The 27,299-nt window shown below is 37.8% G+C and overlaps 1 protein-coding gene across 2 annotated transcripts; it reads right to left on the bottom strand.

Moving 5' to 3' along the window:
- Positions 1-1,436: 1,436 nt before the first annotated feature.
- On the bottom strand, positions 1,437-27,299 carry TRA2A (transformer 2 alpha homolog). Of its 2 annotated transcripts, none has more exons than XM_082325694.1 (8): positions 27,045-27,299; positions 17,472-17,605; positions 15,630-15,801; positions 12,444-12,632; positions 4,030-4,145; positions 3,407-3,514; positions 2,625-2,692; positions 1,437-2,448 (listed from the first exon to the last, which is right to left on the bottom strand). In XM_082325694.1, exons 1-8 carry the CDS (start codon positions 27,078-27,080, stop codon positions 2,438-2,440), a joined length of 834 nt encoding a protein of 277 aa, XP_082181820.1. In that variant the 5' UTR covers positions 27,081-27,299; the 3' UTR covers positions 1,437-2,437. The 2 variants fall into 2 exon arrangements, with proteins under 2 accessions (XP_082181820.1, XP_082181819.1); XM_082325693.1 differs by having other exon boundaries at positions 3,407-3,511; positions 27,045-27,229.

Below are 27,299 nucleotides of genomic sequence, written 5' to 3'. Positions count from 1 at the left end.
AACAACAAAACAACAACAACAACAAAACCCCCCCAAAAAACCCAACAAAAAAAACAACAAAAAAACCAACCATACACAAATGAGGGAACAGTTACAAATCATTCTTCCCATTTCAGGACTGAGTCTTAGAAATGCTCATTGAGGTCTAACAATTATTTTTATACATTACATACCTGTACGAGGATGCCCAACAGAGTAGGAATGACCACTTCCACCTGTTCTTCCAACGGACTGTACCCCATCAGTCAACACGAGGCACAAAATGCACCACGTAATACAACGCTGCTGCCACTTCCAACTTTGTTGTGTGGTTGTTAGACCTAACTGTTGGACGAAACAATCTCTAGGCTAAGGGTTGAGACGCTCCTCGCTGGCTTTAGCTTCCAGGCAACAGATTTGTCAAACCGCTCCTAGCTGACTGACACAACTTCTCAACCCTTGACAATTACAGGCCACAACTACCATAACCTGGCAACAAGTGGCCGCCTCTCTCTCGCTTCCCATTACCTTGATTCCCTGGGCCTGAATGCCTGCCCCAACCAGCCCTGCAGCGATTCCCCATGCTTTTGCATCCAGTTGCCGCACTATTTCTGCACTACTCTCCTTAATTTTGAAAGAACAAAAGCAAAATGAAAAATACCAACGGTTCTCCATGTTGGGACTTTGGTTTACAGGGAACAATTTTCCTAAGGTTTCCTAATTTGTCTGGATCACCAATAAATACCAGCAAAATCAGAGTTGGACGGTTATTTAACTTCAGTGTTTCAGATCCTTTGCTTTCATTTTACTAAGAATTTTCAACTGCAGTTCACAGATAAAACATAACAGATAAAAAGTATTGAGCAATGACCAGTTAAGTTAGAACTTGTTTTGTCACCAATTTCTCCTGGTATATTGTATCAAGCTTTTAAAATAGTTGGATGTGTGTTAGTGTTTCTTTCAATTACTTGTTGATAGTTCCTGGCACTAACATTCAGAAATAGTTAACAAAATTACATTTCATATGCTTACCCTCTTAAAGCTATGACAAACTCTTTTGGTGGCATCCCCTGACAATCAGGATGAAATTATTTTTGCTGTGTGGGCTCTGTAGTCCTATTCCTTTTGCTGTGCCAACATCGACATTCAACCAGCCACATGGTGAGTTACTGCAGGGAGCAAAACTTGCCAGAAATCTAAACAAAGTCAGTAGTGTTTCTCTCCTTAAACCATCTCACCACGACTCCAGCAAGTGCCAAAGATGGCACAAGAGAAAGCTGGGCTACCCACTCTGCTTCGCCATCCCGTACAACCGCACGGCGGTTCTCAGGGAAGACAAGGCTCCTGAGAAGACAAGATAAATGCTGACTTCATTATCCATACAGCAATACCAAGTCTTGTTTAACCTATGTTCCAACGTGACGCAAAATGCAGAACAAAAGACAAGAAACCACATCTCAGTGGAGTTAACTTTTATTGAGGGGAAAAAAGGTTTACATGTAGTTGTAGGTTTTCCCATCCATACTTGCAAAACTCCAGAAATGACTGGAAACAAAACTTGCTTAATCATTATTGCAATACCAAAAAGTTTGTGGGTGGTGGTGGTGGTGTTTTTTTTAAATGAACAGCAAATTATACAACTAATTGCTATGTTCAATAAATATTTTTTCTCCTGCACCGATTAAGGGGAAATATTCAACCAAGCACAATAAAAACCCCAGGCTTTTTACAGTTTTAACTTCAAATGTTATCCACTGTGTAGCAATCCAGAAACTTTATCTATAAAACACAGTCTTAATTTTGAGTGTACAAGGATCTATCTTCCCAGTCAAATACCAAATTTTGCTCTAGCTCAAATAGTCTACACTCAAAGCAACTACCTGACAAAAAAAAAAAAAAAAAAACAAAAAACAAACACAACCCAAAAAACCAAAACTCTGGTTCATGACTATCTACGTAAATTTGTCATTACAGAAAAGGCTCGAAGTCGTTACTTGTTTATCAAAGTAATAGGTAAACATTTTAACAGAAAGATTAACAAGTTACTTGGAAATGCAGGTTTATATTAAAGTATCTGAGTGTGTATATTACATATGACATGCAAGCTTTAAAAATATCAACGCTCTCTTCTGATTAGTCAGGAGTCCAATTGTTTTAAAAACAAAACAGGAATGACTTCCAAAACGTCTCAGCACTTTGGGTTCTCTATTTCATTTTGCTTAAGATGTTTTACTACACAAAAACTACAACAATTACAATATTTAAGAGTATTACAATAAGGAGGGATGGAAAACAGGAATACTTCAACTGAAAATATGTATATTCTAAATGAACCAAAGATTTGTAAAAGAGCTGGATGGAGGACAAGGAAGGGAGGATGGGAGGGAAAGCAGTAGGGAAGCTAAGATCTGAACTTTGTATTTAAAAATCATGTCCTCAACTGTAACTGTTCTGATCTTCAGTAGCGCCCTGGGAAAAAAAAAGATGACACAATTACTATAAACTAATTGTACACACATCATCTCAGCTTTAATGTGCCCAGCTATTTTGCTTTCACATTCAGAATTCCCATTAATCGATTAATACTAGTAACACAACAAGGTTTAAGCCAGCCAGATTCTATTTATTCGCTTGTATTTACTTACTTGGACTATAGGAACGGGATCTTGATCGTGATCGGTATCGACTATAATAAGGCGATGGCGATCGTCTCCTTTAAAGGAAATTAAAAAACCCAACAACATCCATTATGAAAGAAGCCTTATTCACATCACTTCTACAGAACAGAACCATTTCCTTAGCACTGAAAGACTTGGCCTGCATGAATGATTTCAGCTATATTTGGCTGTGACTTACAGTTATTTAACAAATGCTTTTATATTTCTCTATTTGATGTGTTTAAAACTGTAAGATATTCCCAGGCAAAGAATTTAATAAACTGTCACTAGCCTTGCAAACACATGAAGTGCTTTTCCAGATGCCTACAATTCTTGTTGAACAACATTCTCTGAAACTAGATAACTTTCAAAATAGTGAGATGGTTGTGAAATGTCAAGCATTAAAAAATCCCATCTACAAATAACCCCTTTTTAAACAGCACTGCATGTCAGCTGTCCCTGGTTCTATATACAGCATGGAAAAATGAGTTCCCTTTTATCTGGCCGCTAGATTCATAGGGCACATGCTCTACCTCCTTCAGGTAGCAAAATTAACCCCTTGCCCTACTGTTTACTGTATAACCAAATTACATAAACACTGAAGATTATGACTACTTTAATCCCACAAAACCTAACGCAATGAGGCTCTTAAGACATAGCAAACGTATGCAGAATCTTGCTACAAACTGAATAACATTTTTTGTCACCTAACTTTTCAGTTTTTCCAACAAATCCACTGTTCCTACAGAAATACAATACAAATTAGGTACCTGTATCTGTAGTCATATTCTTCGTATCTGTCATATCCTCTGTCATACCCCCTATCATAATATGAGTCACGGCGACGACCTGCTCCACCGCCACCACCTCCTCCACTGCTATTAGGCAAAAAGCAAAAAATTACTTTAGGTATCTGCTCTTCATCTTGATTTAAATGATTTGAAAGCTTTTTTTAACTGTTCTTGTAAATCAGACACTTAAGACTATGCCATGAAACAACCTAACAATGAAACATTTAAAGAAAAACACCTTCAAAAAACCCCAGAAAACCCACCAGGCATTTGAGCCTAATTCTCATCAAAATCAAAGGCAAATGGGCACCTTAGTATTTCAGCAAGGTAATGGTGCATTACCTGACCGTGCTGAGTATGTATTTTTTAAAATTAACTCCTTCATTTTTTTTTTAATAAAGATACAATAAACTACAGTAGGATTTAATAGTATACGTGAACCACAGTAACACATTCTTTATATTAATAACTTCGTGATAAAATACAAATGGCATATCTAAAATTTCAGAAAAGTATCTGTAGTTCTATTTCTTCAACCAGACTCTAAACATTCGGTTTAAATCCATTTTAGTCCCGTTACAGGAAACGGGTGAACTCCTTACTGTGTTGGCCTGCCCATGTAGATGCCTGGGGTGGGTGTATGTGCTCTCTTGGTGATGGAGTAGTCCACCCGAATCCTCCTGCCATCCAGCTCCATACCATTTGCATGCTCCATTGCCTGCAGGAGAGACAAGGAACAGGGACATGAAACCTGCAACCTACTGGTAACTATGGAAGGCTATGTACAAAACACATTATTTTCCATCAGAAAAACAAGCCCTGAACTTGTTTTATTTAGACTGGTTACTAGTGCCCCACTGTGGCGAATGCCTCATCTCTGTCCCCTGGACCGTTTGCCAGCAGTGTTACAGGACCGCACTGGGGTGCCGGAGTAACGTGACACGCAATCCCTTCTTAAGACAGCACGGTGCTAACCACTAACACAGTCACTTTCCCTAGACTTTGTCTTCTACCCATCAGAAAGGTAAATTGAAAGTCAAAACAGCTTTTTCTGAAAACTGCATCTTTTCTACCGCCGTCTCTGACCCAGAGGGGATGGGCGGATTCAAAAGCTGTGCAAAACAGTGGCTTCCTGTAGGGTGCATATGGCCGGATTACTGCTAGTCGGCTGCCATTTCATGCTCTCCCAGCCTCCTGCCATCTCCCTTACAAGGACCTACTCCAGCAGAGCTTAGTAAAATGGCGGGTTCAGCCTACATGGATACCTAATTACAACCTTCCTCCCCACTCACTCTCACAATAGCAGCTCGCTAAAGCGGTACACATAAGGGTCTGCGCTTGAGAAGCCTGTGCCTTCAGACCCGCCTGCAGCCCGTGCACACGCTCACTGGGTGTTCTAGCCCCTGCTTCTCTAGTCTTTGAGAATCAATACAATGGCCTTTCACAACCTCAAAATCACAAAAATAGTTTTTCAGAGGAGCACAGCGTACTTTTTAGAATTATATTCATGCAACAGTAACTTAAAAAAAAAAAAAAACCACAAACTTAAGAATTTAACAAACAGTTAATGCTGGACTTAAAAGCTATTCAAATTTGCAAAGCAAATTTTTTTTTTGATCCTTTCATCACCTGCTCCAGGATCTCTGAAATACTAGTCTACGCCACTTAGTTTGTGACACTAAGCACAGCACTTAACCCAATCTACATTATTTTCATTTTTCATGTATGGAGAAGAGACACTGTTACCATCTTGAGTTAAAGAACACCATCACTTTGCTATTATTTAACTGTAAGGAACAATACACAACCTCAAAACATGAAGGTGCCTCTAAGCAGAGCATTTTTTTTGTTCCCTTTTTTTTTTTTAAATAATGAAACAACTATTCAGAAATGTAACTTTTGGCAGCTCACAAGAACCTTGTTGAATTAACATACAAGTTACAGAGGAGGAAACAAAAATCTCACACCACATGACTTAACTGTGATGTCCCCAAACTGGAAGTGACTGAATTATCACTAACCTATTTAAGTACACTTAGCTTGTGTTTTAATAATGCTGTTTATATCGATACTATATCGCCACCTAGTGAGTGCTGTTCCCATAGAAAAATATAACTACATTTAGCTAACAGCAAGGCACAGCCAAAGAGCATTTCAAGTCTTTCAACATACACTAAAGTATGTTTTGCGAATAAAACATGATCCTTAGGCCTTAGTTTCCTAGCCTTGAGACTTTTTTTTTTTTTTTTTAAAAAAAAGGTCCTGTTCCACAAGGATGATCTAAATTAAATCAAATCTGTGCACACATCCTAGGAATGTATGTGTGCGCAAACCTAAAAATGAAGGCTGCAAATAGGTGGCTGGAATATTAGCTTCATGATGAAAGCATCTTTCTGGAAATGCAGCAATATGCAAGTTATCTTGAAAGGTAAGGAATTCTCTGCTTCATGGCATTTTTATGTCCTATCAGCAACTTGCAGAGTAATAAGCTTAACTGACAAGAAGCCAGCTCAAATCCAGCACATCTGGCACATGTGTCTTATTTAGTTAAAAGAACAAACACCTGTTTAAGAGGAAGAGTTCTTTGACACAGGGAGCAGTACAGAGAAGAGCAATATACCAGCAAGACAGATGAAGAGTTAATTTTGAGACTTGATTGTTTTGGAAGCACCAAGAAATGTGTTACATTTCAGTGGATAAAGACTAGTTCATAGTTACCAGTCTGCATGAAACTCAGACACCCTGGTCACAATGTCTAATGACCTACCCAATATTAAGACTTTAATTTTCTTAGCTTTCAACAGCTGTCAGCAATAACTGCCAACTAAAAAATTTAAAATAATCTAAATCTTTAATAAATATTCAGACATTACAAAGCCTTTTACAGTTCTGACCGCATCCCCCAGATGCAGAAAAGCCAAAACCTACAATAAGCCATTATCAATCCAGCAATAATTGATATTATGTATCACTCACATTCAGTCATTAGCAACTGGAAATTCCTTCCAAAGATGTTTTCAAATTCTCTGCATCATTCTTAACGTGCACATCTCAAGTCTTTGAAACAAAGTACTTAAGTTGACATTATTAGCTAACTACTGCTGCAATATGACCAAAAGCCCTATTTGGAAATGTGGTTTCAGACAAGTGATACAACAGTATTTATTTTGTACGAAGGCTGTAAAAACATATTATTGATTCTAGTTACTGACATTTTTGTGTTTTCCTTAAAGTTAAAACAGTTTACAATTGAATTTTGGATTTTACAATTTTATTAGACTAGCATGTCATATTCAAAACAAATCTCAGTTTGCTTTTCTTGCTGTTTTTGAGTATGCATGAATGCTGTGTTAAAAACATTGAAATGTCAAAGGGAAAAAAATTGTACATTCGCTCTAACAATGCAGAATACATTCTCAAATACTGTTTAAAAGATAGCAGTGTATTTTTCAGACCATCAAATGAAACATTTTGAAGAGAAAAATCAAATTATATTGGGGTTTAAGACACACAATACCCTCTTAGGAGCCTTTAACTGTCAGCAGTCCATTTTTTATTTCAACCTGGATCTTGTTCCAGATATCTGAATGTTGTTAAAAGACTTGCATGGCTTTTGCAACATGACAGTAGGGAAGCAAGTGAATAGGATTCCTATAGACAGGTACTATTAGTTTTGGTTGCAAATTCTAAGGAAAAATTGTCTTTGTAGGCCAGAATACACATCTACATGTTTGCAGTCAGAAAACAGAGAATGAAGACTGGGAACGGCACAGGTAGTAGTTCAATCTTGGATTACAGTTTTAAACCTACAGCAGTCTAGCCATAATAACAAAACTCCTTCAAATTATTATCCGTAAGGTGTGAGTTTGACAAAATAAGCCATTCCCAAACTACAGGATCACAGCCTCCAGTGGCTCAAAACAGAGTAAAACAAGTTTGGAAACACTGAACTTTTAATTATATGCACAAACTTACACAGGTGACTGGTATTAGTTATGCAATCAAGAATTCACTGAAAGAAATGAAATTATCTTTCAGTCTGGGTAATGCCACAAAGAGCAGCTTGGAAACAATGTGGGAAATTTCTGCAACCTGCACTGTGGTCACTGGGGGAAGGGTGTGGGGAGGAAGCGGGGAGAAGGGAGGGAGAGAACTTGACCTGGCAGAGCTGATGTCAGTCACTGTACATTTCTGCTACGGAGTTCAAGATGCCATTTGTTTTGTACAAAAGATCATCAAGCCTTCATTTCAACTGCATCTAACTGCTTTGAATTACTTCAATAATGTGACATCACTACGAAGTTAGTGATGTACAGACTGAATGCACTTGAAGAGTCAAACATGAGCAATTTACGTTGGGACTCATTTTGAAAATGTATTTTCATGATTTAAAAATAACTATATAAGATTTTTTTTGTTTGCTGTGGTTTTTGAGGGTTTCTTATTTGTTTTTTTACCTGAAGTCCTTCCCATATTGTATTTAATGCCACCAATAAAAACATAATCTCCACTGTATCACAGGTACAGCACGGGATGGACAGACATAATAGATTAGCATTTCTCTCCCCAGTATACTGATATCACTCGTTCAGGTCTGGATTTAACGAGGACATCTGAAAGGACATTCCGAAAAAAAGATTAAAAATCTAATGGGATGAAAAAAGAAATCAAGGAACACAGCTTTTTACACTTACTGCAGCCTGCGAATTCAAGTGTCCATTTCACCTTTGAACAAGAGTCAATTTATATTCTCTAGTCCGAGGTTTTGTTTTTTAAAATATTATTAGAATACTGTCAATAATGATTTTTTTAATACATAATCTTCTGAGCTTCAATATATATTGATTAAATGTATTGTCTTTAAAGTATACTTTAAAGAGTTTCACAATCAAGAAATACAGGATTTTAGAGAACCAGAATGAGTAACTGGGTATGTTTCTGCAAGTATTAGCAATCTCATGGCATTTCAGAGTCTCCTGAATCTGCAACTTGTAATTCCAAACATCCGAGACCTTCTTGTGTTCTTTTCTGGTATATCCAGGGTCCCTTTTGATACCACAAACAATACTTAAAGCATTTCTTTAACAAGCTATGGGAGACATTTTGGTCAATAATGATGCTTCTAAGCTGGTCTGCTTGCACCACAGATTAAATGTCTTGCAAATTAAAATCATAAACCCTGTTATTATTCTGGTCTTTGGCAACTGAATTATGTTCATAGTTCAGTTTGTCTGTATAAAGTTTGTCTTGATTGCTAATGAACACTACTTCAGAAAACAGTTCTGAAAGATAGTCAAAACTGTAAAGAGCATATAACTACCATCAGGAAACAGAGAATTCCATATTGCCAACAGCTGCTGTAGCTAGTGCTTCTCAGATGAGTTCTTGCTACAGACACATAGTACATTCACAGCAGTCTCATTTTAAACAACAACTAATACTTCATATCCTGAGTTACTGAAAAGCTGGAGAGTGGCATACAAAATCCCTGGTAACTGTAGTAAGAATCATCTCCCTAGAACAGCCAGCACTTTTACTCGTAATCCTCTCAATTTATTGTTAACTCTGAGATAATCAATCCCCCCTCAACTTTTTTTTTTCCTCATCCTAATACATAGAAGTTTGTGTTCCTCTAAACACAGGAAGAAAATCCTAATGTGATGCGCAGGTGAATATCCTCTATAATTTAGTGAAAATATTGCAAAACTGCAATATTACAAGACTAGCTCAGTGCCAGCATTGCCAATACTGAGAACTATATAAGAAAGAATGCCAATCTTGAGAAACAGGTCTTCAACAGATGTTTACAGATCTTGCCCTTTGCATAATGTTGCACATGTGGTTCTGAAGACTTAGCAGAAGGGTGGCCAACTTAAGACAAGACACTGCAACACACAAGGCAAAAAAACAATACCCAGTATTACTTAGAAAAGTTTTTTTTTTAAAGGAAAACAACATAACTTCACAAAAAATGAAAACCACTACACCCATTAGAGAGAATACCCTTTCTTCTAGAAAAAGGTAGATAACAACATAAGCTTTTCAAATAGGCTTTGAACAAGTACACCAAAAAGAACATTAGCACAGCAGAATCTCAGGTTTTCTGGACAACCAACCATCAATCCTCAACGTTTATTGTCTGCTGTCATGCTTCGAACTAAAGACAGTGTCCATGAGCATCTTCAACATGGGTCAGAATGTAACGATCTAGTCAAGTGCTATCTTGCGAACACTAGACCATTGCAATAAAAGACACTTGATGGAAAAGGAACCTTCTGTCAGACCATAAAGTTTCATCTCAATCTCAAGTTTCAAACAGAGCAGAAGAGATTCCACAAGAAATCTCCTTTAGAATGGATACATGCATCCAACATTTCTTTCCCAGTCCTGTTAAGGTGGAATGACTGAAGCTACTGTGATACTCTGACAGCTGCTCTACCTAGTAGTTATCAAAAGCTAAATCTCCGCTCCTCTTTATAACGAAGATGATCATAAACAGCTAACGAAAAGGCTGCTATGGTATCATTATCAGTCTGAAGTCCTGAAAGTCTAAAACAGCTTAAGTGAAAATAAACTCTACTACCGACCCTTTGATATTTTTAGGACACTGCAAAGTATCACCTTTACGAAATGCTGTTTTACGTTGTCTATGGATTTCCACAACATCGAGCTAGTTGACAATTCAAAATGTCTTTACCACCATATGGAACAAGAAACATTGCATCACTTGGTTTCAGAATCTTGACACATCGCAACATTTTAACCAGCTCAATAACTGCTCCAATTTGTAAGAGTGGTAACCAGTGACCACAAAGATCCTGAGGGATTTCAGCTGCAACAGAATCCACACACTACTGATGGTGACCTATCTTAAATCAAGTTATGAAAGTTTAAACATAACTACTCACAATTATTTGGTGTCAAATTTTAATATTAACAGTGTTTCAGAGCATGGCAGCTGAGAGGCTTCCCTGTGTTACCTCTCTTGGAAGGACAATAGTGAAGATGATGGGAAATCCTCATTTTTCTGTAGAATTCTACACGTATTTAATCCACCTATGACTGCTTTAAAAGGGCTGGAATGTAGTTCAACATCTCATTTAGAGTTTTATATTCTCTTTATTCAGATGCTTGGGGTGTTGCGGTTTTTGTTTGTTTTTTCTTCTTCTGGTTTGGTTTTTTGTTTTTAAGAGGAAAGGTATTTACTCAGAACAAAAGTAATTCAAGTGTTGTAGCTTTTGTGCATACCCAACTTTTCAGATTTGATCTATCTTCCAGACACAGAATTACTTCATGTCCTTCGGTGTTCTACAGGGCCTGTAACAGAGTTTCACACTTATAGCTATATCCCTTTTTTCTACACTAGCTGCCACTTATTGCCATCTTCAAATCTGTCCTCAAGGCCCATGAAATTAGTCAAATAAACAAGTTTTTCTCCTGTCCTTTTTGCGAAAGTATTTCAGTTACATAAAGTCCAAGTGTTGGGAGGTTTTGCATCCTTTCCACCTCTTCATGCACAAGCCCGTTAGGGAGAAAAAAATTGGTTTAATTACATTCCCAATTATTTCAGTTCCTGCTTAAGGTGCTCATCTTTATTTCTGTATTTCTGACTGCAAGTAATATCCCGTTTTTTTTCTTTGCATTCCAGTTTTGTAGTATCTGCCAAAACAGCTTTATACTAAACAAATTACTTCATGCTATTTACACGGAACATTTTAAGAAATGCATGGTGTCATGCATGACCATTGCCCATGGCAACTAGGAAAAACCCCTACTTGTAAAGCCATGTGAAGTCGTAAAATACACAAGACTGGCACATGAATGTGACAAGAAATACCGTGCAAGTATTTTGGATGTTAAATGTTCTATAAAACAGTCCCATTTTCAAAATCCTACCAAACTCAGAGTGCAAAGAAATACAAGGCTGAAAGTTAGAAGAGAGTAGGCCACTAAAGATGGATATACAGCTATCCACCCCATTAACTCCTCTCTCAACCTGCCCAAGGGTAGTGGAAAAACACAGAAGGTACACTAAAGGAAGTTTTGTGTCCTTTTACTTACCCCTATAACCTGCAACAACCACACATATATACATCTACAAACCCTACTCTTCCCATAAACTGATTCTCTGTTGGATCATACCAGAAATCAGTCAAAGATCAGAACTGAGTCTAGTAAACAGAATCAAACAGCAAATCTGAAACATCTGCCCAAGGCTATTAATCCATAAACAAGATGCTTGAAGTCTGTGACTCAGTTTGCCCAAAAGAAAGAGAGAATCCCACAGTGAAGGCTTCAAGAAAAAAAAAATATTTTTGAAAAAAAGATGTATCTTTACTTTTAATAGCAATTTCATCTACAAATTTCAGTAAATGTAGTAAAGCTCACAGTATCCTTACACAGGTAAAAAAAGTACGGCTTACTGTGGTGAACCATAATACAGGCTGCTGTTTATATTTTCTTTGATTCTTTCCTTACAGATCAATTATACTAACAACAACTCAGTCCAGCTGTAAACAGCTATCTGTATAACTAGCAAAGTCACTGCCCAAGGCACAAATCAAGACAAACCCCACTATTTTTCAGATGCACGATGACATGCTTTTAGAGAAGGAAATGGAAAGTAAAGAGAATCTTCAGAATTTTGATAGATACAGAAAATGACTTTGAAAAGTTAACTTTCAAAATATTTCAAAAATACTAGGAGGCTTCTATGTCTGATTAAAGGTTTACTTTCATTTTGAAGTAACAGACTAAAATCAAAGCACAATGCTCATTAGTGACTCAATACAGACAGCTCATGCTCGAAATTTGCCAAAGCATCTGAACATTGAACTAAAATGCTTCATCTGTTTAAAAGTGCCATGTTGTTTGAACAAAATATTTTAAATTAATCGCACTCTGAGAACCTACTAGTGAATATACACGCAAAAATATATTTTTTTTTAAACAGAGATATTAATGGAGACAATGCATTACGAGTACACCCGTTAAAAGTAGTAAAGCATGAATTTACCTCTTTAGAATCATCAATTCTCTCAAAATAAACGAAAGCAAATCCTCTTGATCGTCCAGTCCGTTGATCATAAACCACATTGACACCAGTCAAAGGTCCGTAACGGGAAAAGACTTCACGCAAATCTCTCTCAGTAGTATACAAACTGAGACCAAACACTCCAAGACATGTGTTAGGATCTGGATTAGCCTGGTAAGACAAATGTTCAACTCCAATTAAGTTTATAAGAAACAAGTTATACATTCTCATATCAACATTTCTCAATTATTAAAACTTTTTAATCTGAAGAAAACTAAACATAGTTTATTACAAAGCGTAACACTTCGTTATCATTCCAATTGTAAGATACTTTCAAAAAGCAACTACTTTCATGATTTTTATTTTAGAAAAAAAGACAACCTATTTTATTAGTATTTCATAGTCAAATCGCCAACAAGCTGCAGACATGACGTACAAGGCTGTGCTAAGAACAGGTCAGCCAACCTGAACTCCCACCTTCAGCCTTTCTGCACGGTCACCACTGGTACTAAAGAGAGCATGCTGCCTCCAGTTGCACACGCTAAATACATTTGAGCTCCTAAGCACAGACAGTTGAACTACAATTTAGCTTCTACCGAAACTTCCTTCCCCCTCAACATTTCCTATCCAACTATACTGAAGAGTCAATATTTACATTTGAAAGTTTATCTCTTTCCCCTTGTAAACTGGATGAAAATCACCTGCTTCTTTCATCTAGACAATAACAAGTGTTGAAGGCCAGTTCTGTGAAACTGTAATCCAAAAGCACACACACTTTTCTAGGCAAGACTCTTTGATTCTTTAACACGATGTGGGACACATCTACTTAATATATTTCACTTCAACTAAAGGAAGTCAAATATGAAATTATACAATTGTACAAGGTACAATTTCTCTATTAGGTTCAAAGTTTCTCTACGTGCCAGTTCATCTAATGCCAATTCCACTGTAAGAATTAATTTGATGAAAATTAATATTTGTTCAGTTAAGCTTCTGGCACCTGTTATACTAGATGCAGCAATTTAAAACAGCAGCAACAGGCATAGAGATTTAATGTTTCTGCTAAAATAATAACTGGAAGTTGATGCAGTTGAAATTTGTATTTCAGTTTCAGATTTTCAAAGCCACTGATGCACAGTATTTCGCACCTCAGAGCTTGCCTTTCAGACTTATTCAAAGAATGAACAGGTTTAGATCTTCTGTCGTGTTCTTTTCAGAGCTTTTGTTCAGGAATCCATTGTGAAAGTAAGATGCCCAAACTACTAATGTATTTGAACTTTCTTTCCATTTGTCAAAGTTCAAACTTCTGTTTTAAGACACCAACCTTCTGCAATTCCTTACTATAGTTGAAGAGCACAACAAAAACTGGCAGTTTGTCATCTGAAAGTTTTAATTATACAGGTTTAGGTTTCTTTTTTACTCCACATTTCAATCTACCTGATAATTCAGTGGCATTAACAGCTATACTCCTTTTATTACTGAAACTCTTGTGAGTTTAATGAAATCTCTCAGTCTTTTAAATCATTGTTTGGACAAGTCCCTCCACAAAGCACACATCAGTATTGTCCTTTTTTCTTATGTCCTCCTCACACTTACACCCTGTTACCTTTTCTGAGGCAGGAGAAGTACTGAGAATCAGTCTGCGTACCCAAGTGACAGTTACATCACCACTGGAAGGACTACACTGACTGTGGAGGACTAAAAGACCGCTTTTATATTAGGTTTTTGTATTGCCTTCCATCAACGCAGTATGCAAGCTCTCTCTACAAGATCAGAAGTGGCAAAATTGCTACCAATTTTCCTGGTGGCTTTAGGACCTCGCTATTTAGGGGACTCAAATCTGGTTGATCTGAGTTTCATTTTGACACTACTAGAACTACTCCTTAGAATTAATGTGAAATTCACTGTGAAAACAAGTGTCATGTTTCACAGAGTCATTTCCAAGGCAAAAAGACTTCTTGACAGAGCAAAATATTCTAATATTTCCTGAAGTAGTAAAGTGGATTCTTTCATCTTTCACTAGGAAATCTGCTAATCCTTTTTAAGTTCAGTTATTCCTGCCAATTTTTCAAGACATTAGATTCATATTTACTACATCATGATTACACACTGGCAACAATCCACAAAAAGCGTAACTATGATCATTGCTTCACAACAGCTTAAGCCACTGTACGTTAGCACTGCTGTAGTCTTGCCCTTTTCCACACACTCTTGTCTTCTCCCTCACATTGGTATTATCCAGTCCTGGTGAACTGCTTCACCAAGGTAAGCCTGCAAAAAATCTACACTCTTTTTGACAGGATTAGTAAAAAATTCGGAGAAACTAAACCAGATTAAAAGGATCAGAAAAGTACCACGGTCCTCACCAAGGAAGAGGCAGACCTGTGTGTAACAGCACTCATTTAGATCAGCCTTAAGTGATGTGGAACCAGAAGCTAAGGCACTGAAACAGACTATAAAGAAGGGCATTGGGAGAAATCTCTCAGAATGATGTAAGATTACTACCTTAGATCTTGGTTGGTGTACCTATACTTCCTCCTGTCCATACAGAGATACTTCTCATTTACATTTTGAGAGGCTTACTGATCCCTTTCCTAACTGTAAATTTTTCTAGTCTATTAAGATTTACACATTAGCTAATAACACATGGGTTTATTTCTTCAAGGTAAACCAAATTAATTACTCGAAGGTATAAAATCACAAGCAACCTTCAACATAATATGCTGCATGTTATAAGCAAATAAACACTTGAGAATTTTCTTCTTTGGCTCCTCTAGTCAATCTCATCAATACTGTCAGGTTGCAAGCATGCACAGAAAAGGTCTTGTTTTTGTGAGGGGTACATATACTTGGAACTGTAACAAAAAGACAGGCAATCAGAATGGTTCAACTTCTAGAGCAGATGGCAGCAGATGTCACCCTATCTGCACGTACTGACTTGCAATGGTATGGTTTTCAATGAATTTCTACAACTGCCCTGCCAGTTGCAGGCCCAAGAAATAAGTGTCCAGCTGTAAAGGACAGAGATTGCTTCCCCCCCAGGCCCCAAATTCCCGTATCCTCCAGTGACAAGACAGCAGGTCAAATTCAGCCTGCAGGTAACCTGGACTACACTGATGTAAGCAGTAATTGTTTTCTTGATACTCAGCACTGCTGAACATGACATACTCTGCTGCCAGTGTGCCTTCTCCTGTTGGACATTGGAGAATGACTACGGCTCCTTCGGCGGCGGTATTCTGGTGTGTACGATCTGCTTCGAGAACGTCTCCTATGGGAATGAGAATGGGAATGGGATCTGGAACGAGTGTAACGTCTGTGCGAATGTCTTCTGGACCTGGATCTTCAACAAAGAGAAAGCTTTTAGTTACGTCATATGCACGTAATGTATTGAATTGTAAGCCTTACATTTCCTAGAGAAATTTTTTTTTTTAGAGGCTCTCTACAATTAAAATACTTAAGTTTCTTCTACTTTGCACTTCTAAAGGTTGCACGGATCTCTAATAACCTGCTCGGCAGCATCGTTTCTAACTTTGTGAGAGTGGTTCTGGCATACAATGAGGATTATATTCGCAACAGTTTTTGGGAAGTTCAAAGTTTAAACTTTTATCAGCTTGGCTGCACATGTAACTAACACTTGCACAATGATACAGGAACCAGATATGCTGCACTGTAAAATACTGTCTTGGATGAAAAATGGAAAGATCTAGCAGCACTACAGTGCTGCAGTATCTACAAATGAAGTTCACCTAGGCTTGAAAATTATTCAAGACCAAAAAAAACCCCTGTTTAACTCCTGCTTTCTTTGCAGACATCTGGCCAACGATAAGCTCAGTTTTAAACAGGCATCATTCCATCAAAGTTGCATGATTTCATATGGGCATTATATCCTAAAAATGGGTAGTTAGTCATCTGGCTAAACGCTGCAAGAAGAGAAGCTATAACATTAGGCCAAACTTTGGGAATTCAGAGCACAGTAACTCTTTTTCAGCTGCTCTGGTATAAAGTGTATAAATAGGGAAGATGGATTACTGATCTCCCCAAGAACTGGGGAGGAAGAGGAACAACATAATACTAGGCAAGTCCTCTCCCTGCTCCAGAGCTACAAATGCTGGTTTCTGGTTTCTCTCTCCATTGATGAAAAGGATTCAGTAGTTCTCCCCATTTTTAGCAGTATGATGGTACAAGGGAAGAGAGAAGATAGGCAGTATAAGCCAGGTAATATTTATGACACATTTAGAGAAAAAAAGACAGACATTCCTCCTCTGTTCTGAGCAAGTTCTCTCAGAACTGAGAACTATAAAACTTTGCCTCTGCACACAAACACTTGGGGTAGAAAAAGGACAGAGAAGGACATGTGCAGCATCAAAAAATGAATTTAAATCTTAAAGCTCCCATAAATAAAGAAGCTATCCACACCCACTTTAAGCTGTAGGTTTTTTTGGTTTTGTTTTCAAAGCCTAGATTTTGTTTTTAAAGCCTCCAATGAAGGAATGTCAAGAACTTCCCCAAGTAGCATCTTCAACATTTCCAACAGTTACAGAGCTTACTCCTTTTATCTAACTCAGACTACCTTTGCTGCAGTTCTCACTTGACTTCCCCCCCCCCCCCCCCCCCAAACGAGAGATCCACACAAGAGTTCCCCCCCAACAGATTTTGGGGGAAGGAGGCAGGAGCTTTTATAGAATTGAGATGTAATTTCTTCTGAATTGAGATGCAATCCCTTCTCTCTCTTCTGGAAGAGATAAGCCTAAAAATTTTAGTTGCGATTTCTATATTACTTCCTCTATTTATATTACTTTCTCTGTTCATACCTATACTTTATGAGTCATGGAATCTTTCCCCAACTTTGTCCACTTATATAAGCACTAACATGCAAATTAACATAGCCCTATTAATATACCCCAGAAGGTTAGTAATTTTTACAACAAGGAGAAAAAAAAAAATCAATGTACCAAAAGAACAGGCATAAGCAGTAATGCTGAATTAACATGAATAACTTCCTGGACATACCTTGATTTTGATCTTGACCTAGAGTGCGATTCAGAATGTTTGGAAGCCCTCGATGGACTGCGAGATCCTGACCTGCTCTCCGATTTTACACGAGCAGGACTCCCAGCTGGAGATTTTGACTGGGAGCGAGACTCCTAACAAAAAAGACAGTATTAAAAATGGTATTGGTTGTATAAATGCCTAACTCCTAACATTTAAAGTACAGTAATTCTATTATATTGATTGCTCCTGAAAAACAAATGGTTAGGCAATACCCTCCAAAACAAATTTCATTTTGCTACCCCACTGTTAATATTGTATGCTTTCCTCAAATAGGTCCCTGCTTGAACCAGATCACCAGTTCTCTATTAACTAAGTAATCATGCAAATTCATCTACAACTTGATCATACAGACACTGGAACATAAACCATACATTTACTTAACCTAGGACCCATTCATTCTTCCAGATTCTTTTAATTCTACTTCACTCTTGCTTTCTACTTTTCTTCATTCTTCATTGAGTTTTTCATTTTTCATACTTCGTGTATTCTTCCCCAATTCAAACAATTCATTATAGCCTTAAAAAAATATTCAAGTGCTTCTATCTGACCAATCTTCTGTTCAATTTTTTCCCCCATTCAATTTTAATTTTCTGATCTTTAATACTTTTCATTAGCCTTCTTTTATCTTGATTTATCTTCCACATTCTTGGAAAAAACTCTTCAATTTCTTCACGAACATTAACCTTAATGGAAAAAGAACATTTAGTATATTTAAGCACGTGGGGATTATAAAACTCTGCTGGAGTTCAGATGTTATCTACCAAATTGAAAAGCCAGCAGGTAAAGTGCAAGAAACTATTTTATAAAACAATTTAAAAAAAAAAAAAATCTTTAAAACTGTATAAGTGTCTATGTTCTAACAATGAGCTTACTGAGTTCTGTGTTTTACTGTATTTTCAAAGCTACCCTCCTCCCCTTTCAGATTTTTTTGTAAGATATATAGATACACTAAAAACTAATTAGCACAAATATATTAAAATATTGATATCAATAACTGTGATTTCCCCCCTAAAATAATAACTATGTACTTCTCAGTATCGAATATCCCAAATTCTACTCCTACACATTATTACTAAGACACTCTCAGTTCAACAGAACGGCCAAAGATTTCCAGTCAAAACCTATCTATGCACATACTTACTCGCATAATACATGCACATAGATATATGCAACATAAATTCTTTTTCTTCCTACTTTTTCTTCCTCATTGTTAATCCTGTTTTCCTTGCATACAACTCAATCCATATAAAACAAGATGTATAATAGTACAGTTCAAAGCAATCCAATAAAAGTAAAGACAGGAGGGTTTTTTTCTTGCATGGTAATGCACACAAGAGAAAAACTAGGAAAACAAGCAAACAAAGAGCAGGTTAGGATTTCCTCACATTTTACAGCGTACAGCATTTCTAGGGAGCTCAGCTATAAACCCCCCCCACAGAATAATATGCTATATACATCTATAACTTCACAAAAAATGTGCAAAATTCTAATATAAAAAATGCATAGCAAGTTCCCCTCCCATAGGTGTTTCATTTCTCCTCCTGCCTGTCCTCACAATATTTTTTCGATTTATTTCTTATTCTGCCTATGTCCAGATTTGCATTTTCTTTTGTACTTAAATTCTTCAGTACTTTGGGCTGAAGTTCTTTACAAAGGATGCTGTCCTCATATTTCAAGACAATAAATCCACCAGAAATGGAACCTGAGAGACTCCTTACTAACAAGTATTACAGCTACACTATCTTTCCCCTTTACCTCAATAAAAAGGACAAGGGACACATGAAGAATGTCACCTATTGGGATGACAGGCCTGCCAAGCTTATCAGTGAAGGCCAGATTCGAAGCTTGGCTTGTGACACGCGGACCATGTAATCAGGTCTGCATTACAGGTTACCCTTATTAAGCTGGCTATCTGCTGATCTAGCTACATGACTTTCACTGAAATAAAAGGATGTACATGCACTTAAATATTACCAAATTCTATTTGGTGTTTTTATTTTTACATTTGAAATCCACTGTTCACTATAAAAAAAATACATTTCCTTTTAGAACCACTAACATGCTCTTTAATCACCTCGCCTCTGTTTTTGTACTTTTCATTGTTTGATAGCCTCCTTAATTCTTCCCTTTACACTTCATCCCCTGCAACAATTACCAATTTCTCTGGGAATTATTTCCACTTCCCTCCCTAGTAAAAGTGATCAGCAATATAGAAAACCATTTAATATGACATCATTCAGATTTAGAAAACATCCTTCAATAAAAAGACAAAGAATTCACCCTCCTCAGTCACTCCTTCATGAGGATACTATGTTGTCCATACTTTTTACATTTGAAAGATTAATTCTTGAACAACAAGAACTTTGGAAACGTGAACAAAACAAAACAGAACAAAAAAACAAACCAAAAAACAGATACTGCACAATCCATAAGTGTTGGGAGGTGCCAAAAATACCAAGGACCCAATCACTCCCATACAACGTAAAAGTTAGTGTCCTTATCTATTCAACTGAAGCATCTTATGACACCACCCACAGAGTTTCTAACAGCATCATTTATGACAACGAATCTGTATTAAGTTGCCAAAAGCAAATGCTACATCATTTCATGTAGGTCAAGTCCTTTTGGAACTACCTCTTTAAGCCCTTTAGGGGTTGCACTCACAAACATACAACTTTAAAACTGGAGTGACAGAGGTGACAGCGTAAGTTCTTACACATTTCAAACTTCCTCAAACAAAGTAACTGTAGATGTAAACTGCAGCTAAAGAAAGATTACCTGTTAGCAGTTGCATACTGTCTCTGTCATTGGCAGGCAATTACATCTCATCTTCTGATGCAACATAGATCACCTAGTTATATCTCCTACAGTGCTTCAAAAGGAGAGACTAAGGGAATCACAATAATCTGCAAGAGTTTAAGGACTTAAGGATGACACTGAAAAAGTACCTAATAAGATTTATATCAGCAAGACTACAGGTAGGGATTAAGAGATTCAGAGCTTCAAGGAGTCAAAGGGAGATTCTGAAGAATTTTCCTACTCTACTTCCTACTATAAGGAAATAATTAGCAAGCTGTATCTTAGTTTATATCACAGACCAACCCAATTGTTCTGCATAAACAATTCATATCCATTCTGCAATATGAATGAGAAAATTAAATAGTTAACATTCATTCTTAGTATGCCTTCTGCAACAAGAGAAAATAGACACCTCTATTATCCAAAGCATTCAAATCTCTCAATTCTGTACTAGTCTTTAAGCAATCTATACATTCTGATCTTAGCTCCATCGTTATCACAGAAATTGATTTACCTACTGCTTAAGAAAGAAAAGACTAAAGTTCCTCTCTGGATCCACAACATTTTCTTATCTTTCTGTTCTAAAGATCCTCTTTCATTTAAGGGCCACAGATAAGACTGTGTTTCTTAAACTCAGCTTCTCATCCCACAACTATCTTACAAAACAGTATGTATTTTAATGCTTCAGCTTTATTATGCAACTGTCCAGTCACTACTTTCACCCTTACAAACTTACAGGCAGATATTCACTGTGACCATGTCAAACTATCTGTCACTACAGCCTGTAGGAAGAGAGTCAGCTAACTTTCTAATATTCTTCAAATCAGATTTCCCTTTCAAAACAAATACTACATCTGTCAATAACACTTTTCCCAGGGCAAAACTAAAAAACAAACAAAAACCCACCTAAAATAAAAATTACAAAAATCTCAATTGTAACAGCATGCTTCCTCGGAATAAGATGTGGTGGCTTCCTCAAGTACATACCAGGGAATGGGATTAATGATTCACCAAGAAGTGGAACTTGGAGCCAAAGTAATTACTGTAGCTAAACACAAAATCTAAAGACTGCAGCTTCAGTTACTGATTCTCTGGATAAGATGCACAGCTAGAAGCATTTAAAGAGAGCACTGAAGAGTATTTTTCATCCTTTCTATGTTCTCTTTTCTCAGAAAGAACAAGACGAAACAAAGTGGTATGGAAAGGATATCCCCCACCCCTCATTATTACCTCATGATGACATAAACCCAGTCATTGAACAACTATCAACGACTTTAGATGATCCAGCTGAGCAAGATGTCTGTCACGTCAATGCATTTCATCCATAGTGGTACAACTGTTTAAACCATATAATTGATGCAAGTTGTATCTACTGTTTATCTTCCCCACATCCTTCAAAAGAAATGCTACTTTCCAATATAATTATTATTTTAAAAGCATTCGAAACACTTCTATACAAAGTAGAATTGCAAAAGTCTTTTAGAAGTATTCTTTCAATTTTCCACCTATCATGAGAGGGTATGATAAAGAACATGGGGGGATGGACAAAATTATTCTTTCTTTTACACCACTCTTCTCTCCTGAACTTCTGTCATGCCTTACTTCACCTCACACCTTACCATTTCAGAGTATGACAGAAAGGCTATCAAAATTTAAAGCGAGACGCTAAATAAGAAGAACCAAGTAAGCTTAAGTTAGGCTTTCTATAGCAAAGTATGGGAAGTGAAATGGGAAGAAAAAAATCATTAAATCACACAGAAGTTTCAGCTGAAATTAATTTGACCTTGTTAAGAAGAAATACACACGGGGTGAAAAAAAGGACAGGACAAGTAGTCTAGCAATACCATTAAGCCAGCAAAATGATAATTCAGACTTTACAAAAATGCTACTACAAACTCCTGCCCAAACTCAAAAAAATAAATTAAGTCCAACTTTATGAGGGGACAGAAAAATATAAGCAGTCAAAAAAGAAACAGAAATTTAGCAGCAACCTACATTCACTGGATAAAACTGTCAATTTATTGACATCTCATTTGAGAAAGGACAAGATTACATTTTAACCACTGTTTTGACAGGAATATACCAACTTTCCCTGAAACTCACAAGAGAAGCTAAATAATTTTTGCTTCATACTAAGTTCTGTCACTCTATACTAAAAATAAAACTGATCCCTTAATTAGCTGTTCTTTATAAATATTTCAATAGTATACATAATAAGCTTCTGTATAAAAAGCAACTCATAAGTTGTGCTATCTTGAGGACATGTATATTTTAAAAGTTACCAACATCAGCAAACTTTACGCATTTCTCAATGATATTGCTCTGACTAGAAGAAAAAAAAAAAAGGAAAAAAGGGAAGAGGAAGCTTCAGCAATAAACTTTTTAAAATTACAAGTTAATCTCACTGAGGCGTGAAAATATGCCTCTTCAGAGAGCGTTCTATCGTCACTCCTTTATCACATATGGAAGACAGGAAATGGAATTTGTTTTCAAAAAGAACAGTCTTCCCAGCTGACATGGTCCAGAACAATCTAGAATTTATTAAGCTTAAGAAAAAAACTGACTTCTAGAAAAAGTCTCCTATCCCACACTGGTCATTAGAAACTACATGGTGATCACAGCACTCTCCAAGCCAACGCAGAACTCCTGAGCATAAGCAGACCTTCATGTCTGCATTTCCAAATGTATGGAAAGCAATGTGCCTCCCTTTCTAGAGAAGTGGCAGATGGCCACTACAGGAGAGGTTGAATACAACAGCTAAACAGACCTCCCCCCAGTTATTCACCCCCCAAACAATAATCTCAACGTTGATCAGATTTAGGTAATTAACATTAGAACACACATGAAATTAAGTATTTTGCATACAACCTTCATGAAGCAAATACAAGACACATTCACAGTTAAGCTAATCCAAAAGCCGCTTGCATACATATGAACTACGTGTACTTCCTTCAACAAGATGGCTCACATGCAAAATCATATATTTCTTTGAGTGCTTTATTAGACTGAGATCACTGTGAACTTCTGCACAGAGCAGGAAGAGGCATCTCATTACAATGAAGGAAGACAACCAATGTGGAGTTCTAAAATGGAGTTCTATCTTTGTTCTGATAAAAAGTTTTACCTATTTAGACAAACAGCACATTAATATCGGCAGAAAACTACTAAACTTTTAAGCTTACAGAAATCAAACATTATCAGGAGCTCAAAAAAAAAAACCTAATCAAAGTTTCAAGTGGAGCTTCTGAAGTGCAGGTTTTTTCAGACTCCAACTTGTTCACTGCTCTGGGAAACATCTTAATAAAGTTGCATCACAGAATGCGCACCAAATGAACAATCTGTTTTTAAAAATAACAACAAATATGAAAGGAAATAAGAGTTGCCTGTCATCTGGCAACAATGACAGCAATAAAAGATAAAAAGCCTCATTTGTCTAACCTGCTCACAAAGAACATTCAATGGTGATAAAATCCTATGACTTTTCCAAAAGTCAAGCCACTGGATAAGAAGCACGACTTAAAAATCTATTTTTCTTTTTAATGTCCATAAACTTAGTTCTAGCGCATCCGCTATATTTCTAATTCTTCTGTCAATTTCTTTCCATTAAATCACCGTGCTTGCTTGAGAGGGGAGATTTCTTCTGTTCAATCAGCCACATTCTTAATACATAACGTGCTTAAGTTGAAACAAAATGACACAAAAACAGAGCAGATGTTAATTAGTCTGAACATATTTGATTAACATTTGCTTTAAAAAAGTCAATAAAGAAATGAGTGAGCTCAAGAATAAAAAAAAAAACAACTCTACAATGTCTACAATGATTTTACCCAACACTTTAGAAATGCAAGTTTTTAAATAGTGCATATTATGCAATCTCATTGGAAAGTTATTTCCATGATTATACTAAATTTCCTCTTCAGATTAATAAATATTATGTTTTAAAATCATAAATTAGAGACAAAACATATACATAGACAGTATCTTACTGCTGCTAAAAAAAGCTTTTTCTTTTTTTTTTAAAGTGAAATTCCTGATCATATTGTGGGAAAATTAAAAAATTTAACTGAATTATCATTATTTATACATGAACATTTTTTCTTCATAAAGTAAGTAGCAAAACAGGAGAACACTTTCTAATTAATCTCTCTTTATGGCAAAGCTTCATACATATCAACAAGCACCTTCATCTTGGTATCAGACTTCATCAGTACTAGCAAGAACTCTCACTGAAGTGCTTTTGGGACAACATGCATCTACACTGATAGAATATAAAAGGATTTAAATTAAACTCCCTCACTCCTTTAGTATTTAAACTGAAGTGGGGGAGAACTGAAAAGGTACTCAGAATTCTTATTTGTGGCAATTTCCAGGAAAGCAGGTTCTTTACAAACTTTTTTTACAGTTTCTGCAGTTCTTTTTCCCATTGAAAACTTATGCCATACTCGCTCAGTTCCACGTGCCTGCATACAGCAAACTGAAGCACCAGGTCATCTGGTGCGTAACAGAGTTCTATCCAATTAGGAATAGCAGACTAAACACTAAAGCCCCAAAGTTACACATGCTTAATTTTATGCCTGTGAGCACTTTCAGCAAAGAGGAAATATAAAATGTTACAGCCTGAAATATCATTTCTTATTTCAAGTATTTTAGTAGCATCAACAACAAAAAAGTATTACTGAAGAAAAAAGGAACTGCTTACAAGTGTTCTTCATTAGTAGAACAAAACCCCAAAACTATAAATGAATCAAGTACCTGCCATTATGTTCAGTTATAAAAAAATACCAGTAGACAAGACACTGCCACGTGCCAGATTGATCGAGAAATTCCAGTGTTATGGAGACAAAAGAATAGAAGTTTTCTAAATGAAGACTCAACACAGTCACAGCTCTTTCAACAGGTAAATTTTCCACCACAAAAAAAGAAAAAAGAAAGGGAAAAAAAAAAAAAAAGAACAAGCCAACTAAGAAGTAGCAGTCACAGAAACTGCTACATAGGACTTTTCGGACTTCACATACTCTCAAAATGTTGTTTTACTTCTACATTTGGCAGAAGGTGTGCAGAAATACTGAAACCGCACAGCTCTATCAGCTCTGTAACACAAACAACAGACCCATCAAGGAACCTAATACAAATGTTCTGTGGCTGAACCTAAGATAAATATTTCCTAACAATAAACCACAGTAGGAATACAGACAAGAAAATAATTTTTAAAAACATAAATCTTAGTGTAAAATGGGAGATTGAAGTAAAAATTTAGAAAAAAAAGAACAACAAAGCATATTTGTTGCTCAACTTTCTCAGACTTAGTTGGTGTTCCCTTCAGAGATTAGTTTATTTACCTGAAAAGAGCTTAGCTACATAGCCATCTTCGTCCAAGCAATCAACACAAGAACAGATTTTGTTTACCTCACCTGAGGAACCAGCAGCAGTCACTGCACAGCCAGGTACAGCACACTCAGCCTAGGGAATGTGGTTGGTTTTTTTTACTAACACTACAAAAGGGTAACAATATTCGTGTAAAAATAATTATTGGAATATGACACTGCTCTTCCAAAATTTCATAGCGTGTTTACTCGGGCAGTAATCCTATATAACTGCAAAGCTGCTGTCACTGGTTCATCAGAGAAAGTCACCAAAAGGATGCTCAGGTGTTCCTCTAAAGGATCTCTTAAAGAGTGAACAAAAAAAAAAGAATTCCTCTGCAAAATTAAAAAGAGTAAATAGTGATGGAGTGAGGACAAAGCACACATTTCATTCCTGTTTCAAGCAGCTTCTAATTCCTGCTTGCCCTGATCGTCACTAAGAAAAAAAAAAAAAAAAAAAACACCACAACATTGAAAATGGAAGGGTCCAATCATACGTGTACGTGAAACACCGCAGCAATCGGAGGGAAGAGAGAAGAAACAGGCCTAACAAGGTTACAAAACCACAGCAGCTTGTTGAGAGAAAGTCTTCGGCTGCGTGATCAGTGCGTTTCAACGGTTTAACAACGAAGGCCATACCTCCCCGATGGCTTCGGGAAGCCTGGCCCCCAGAAGATCCCGTTTACGGGCCAGCAGCCAGGAGAGGCAGCGCACCTCTCACAAAAGGACCCGCTCCCTCCGCTTTTACGCGGGCAGAGGCCTCGGCTACACCGCGCGGGACCGCGCTCTCCCAGCCGCGGCCGGGAGACCGGCACTGCCCGCAGGCAGAGGCGGGACGGGGAAGGGCAAGGACCCCGAAGCCTAGACCCGGCAGAACAACAGAGGGCCGGGACAACAGGGCGGCTCGGGATCACGGGGAGGAAAGAAAATAGAGAAGCGGGAGGAAACGCCGGGCTACAGCAGCGCTCTAAGCCCCGTTCTTAAAGAAAAAAACAGCGCTAGCAGGGCTGGCTAGCAGGGCTGGCTAGCAGCTCCAGAGCTCAGGGCCCGCACCCCGACGGAGGGGGATGGGGACGGAGAGACGTGATGGGCGAAGGAAGCGTGTGAGGGGTAAGACAGCGGAGCTCAGCCCCGCGCTGGGCCAGTTCCTCAGCGCCGGGCCGGCAAAAAAATGGAGGGAGGCAGGGAGAGGAGAGGGACGCGAGTCGCCCACGGCCCAGTCAAGACTCAGGCGCCCGAAGAAGCCATTTTAGAGACAAGCTGCGTTGCCCCCACCCCTACGGGCCGGAGGAAGAGGAGCGCCCCCACCCCCCCTCCCCGGGCCAGGCCACCCCCTCTCAGCACGGCCCGGGTAGGGACGGCCACTCACCCTCCCCTCGAAGTTGTTCTCCTCCACGTCGCTCATGTCGGCAGAGTCCTGGCCACGGGGCTGGGCGAAGAGGGACGCTAGTCCCGAGCAGCAACGGCACCCACGACCACTACTGCTATTAGAGGTGCTGTTATTGTTATCGCGACCGGCACCGCCGCCACCTCCCTCCCGCCAGAGCCTCCCAAACCGTCTCCCGCAGCAGCGCAAAATGGCGCCTCCGCTCCGTCTGCGCCCGACACCGCGCGGGGGGCGGGG

The sequence above is a fragment of the Platalea leucorodia genome, assembly GCF_965183815.1.
Source record: "Platalea leucorodia genome assembly, chromosome: 1".
Classification (NCBI taxonomy): domain Eukaryota; kingdom Metazoa; phylum Chordata; class Aves; order Pelecaniformes; family Threskiornithidae; genus Platalea; species Platalea leucorodia.
Note: the sequence above shows the minus strand (reverse complement) of the source record. Positions and strands in the feature narration are given on the sequence as shown.

What these genes read in the sequence shown, in the direction of transcription:
- TRA2A (XM_082325694.1), bottom strand. Translation starts at nt 27,080, where the DNA reads ATGAGCGACGTGGAGGAGAACAACTTCGAGGGGAGG. An exon ending in GAATTGATGATTCTAAAGAG is followed by an intron (nt 4,146 to 12,443) that starts GTAAATTCATGC and finishes TCTCTCCTGCAG; the next exon opens with GCAATGGAGCATGCAAATGG. An exon ending in TACATGGGCAGGCCAACACA is followed by an intron (nt 3,515 to 4,029) that starts GTAAGGAGTTCA and finishes TTTGCCTAATAG; the next exon opens with CAGTGGAGGAGGTGGTGGCG.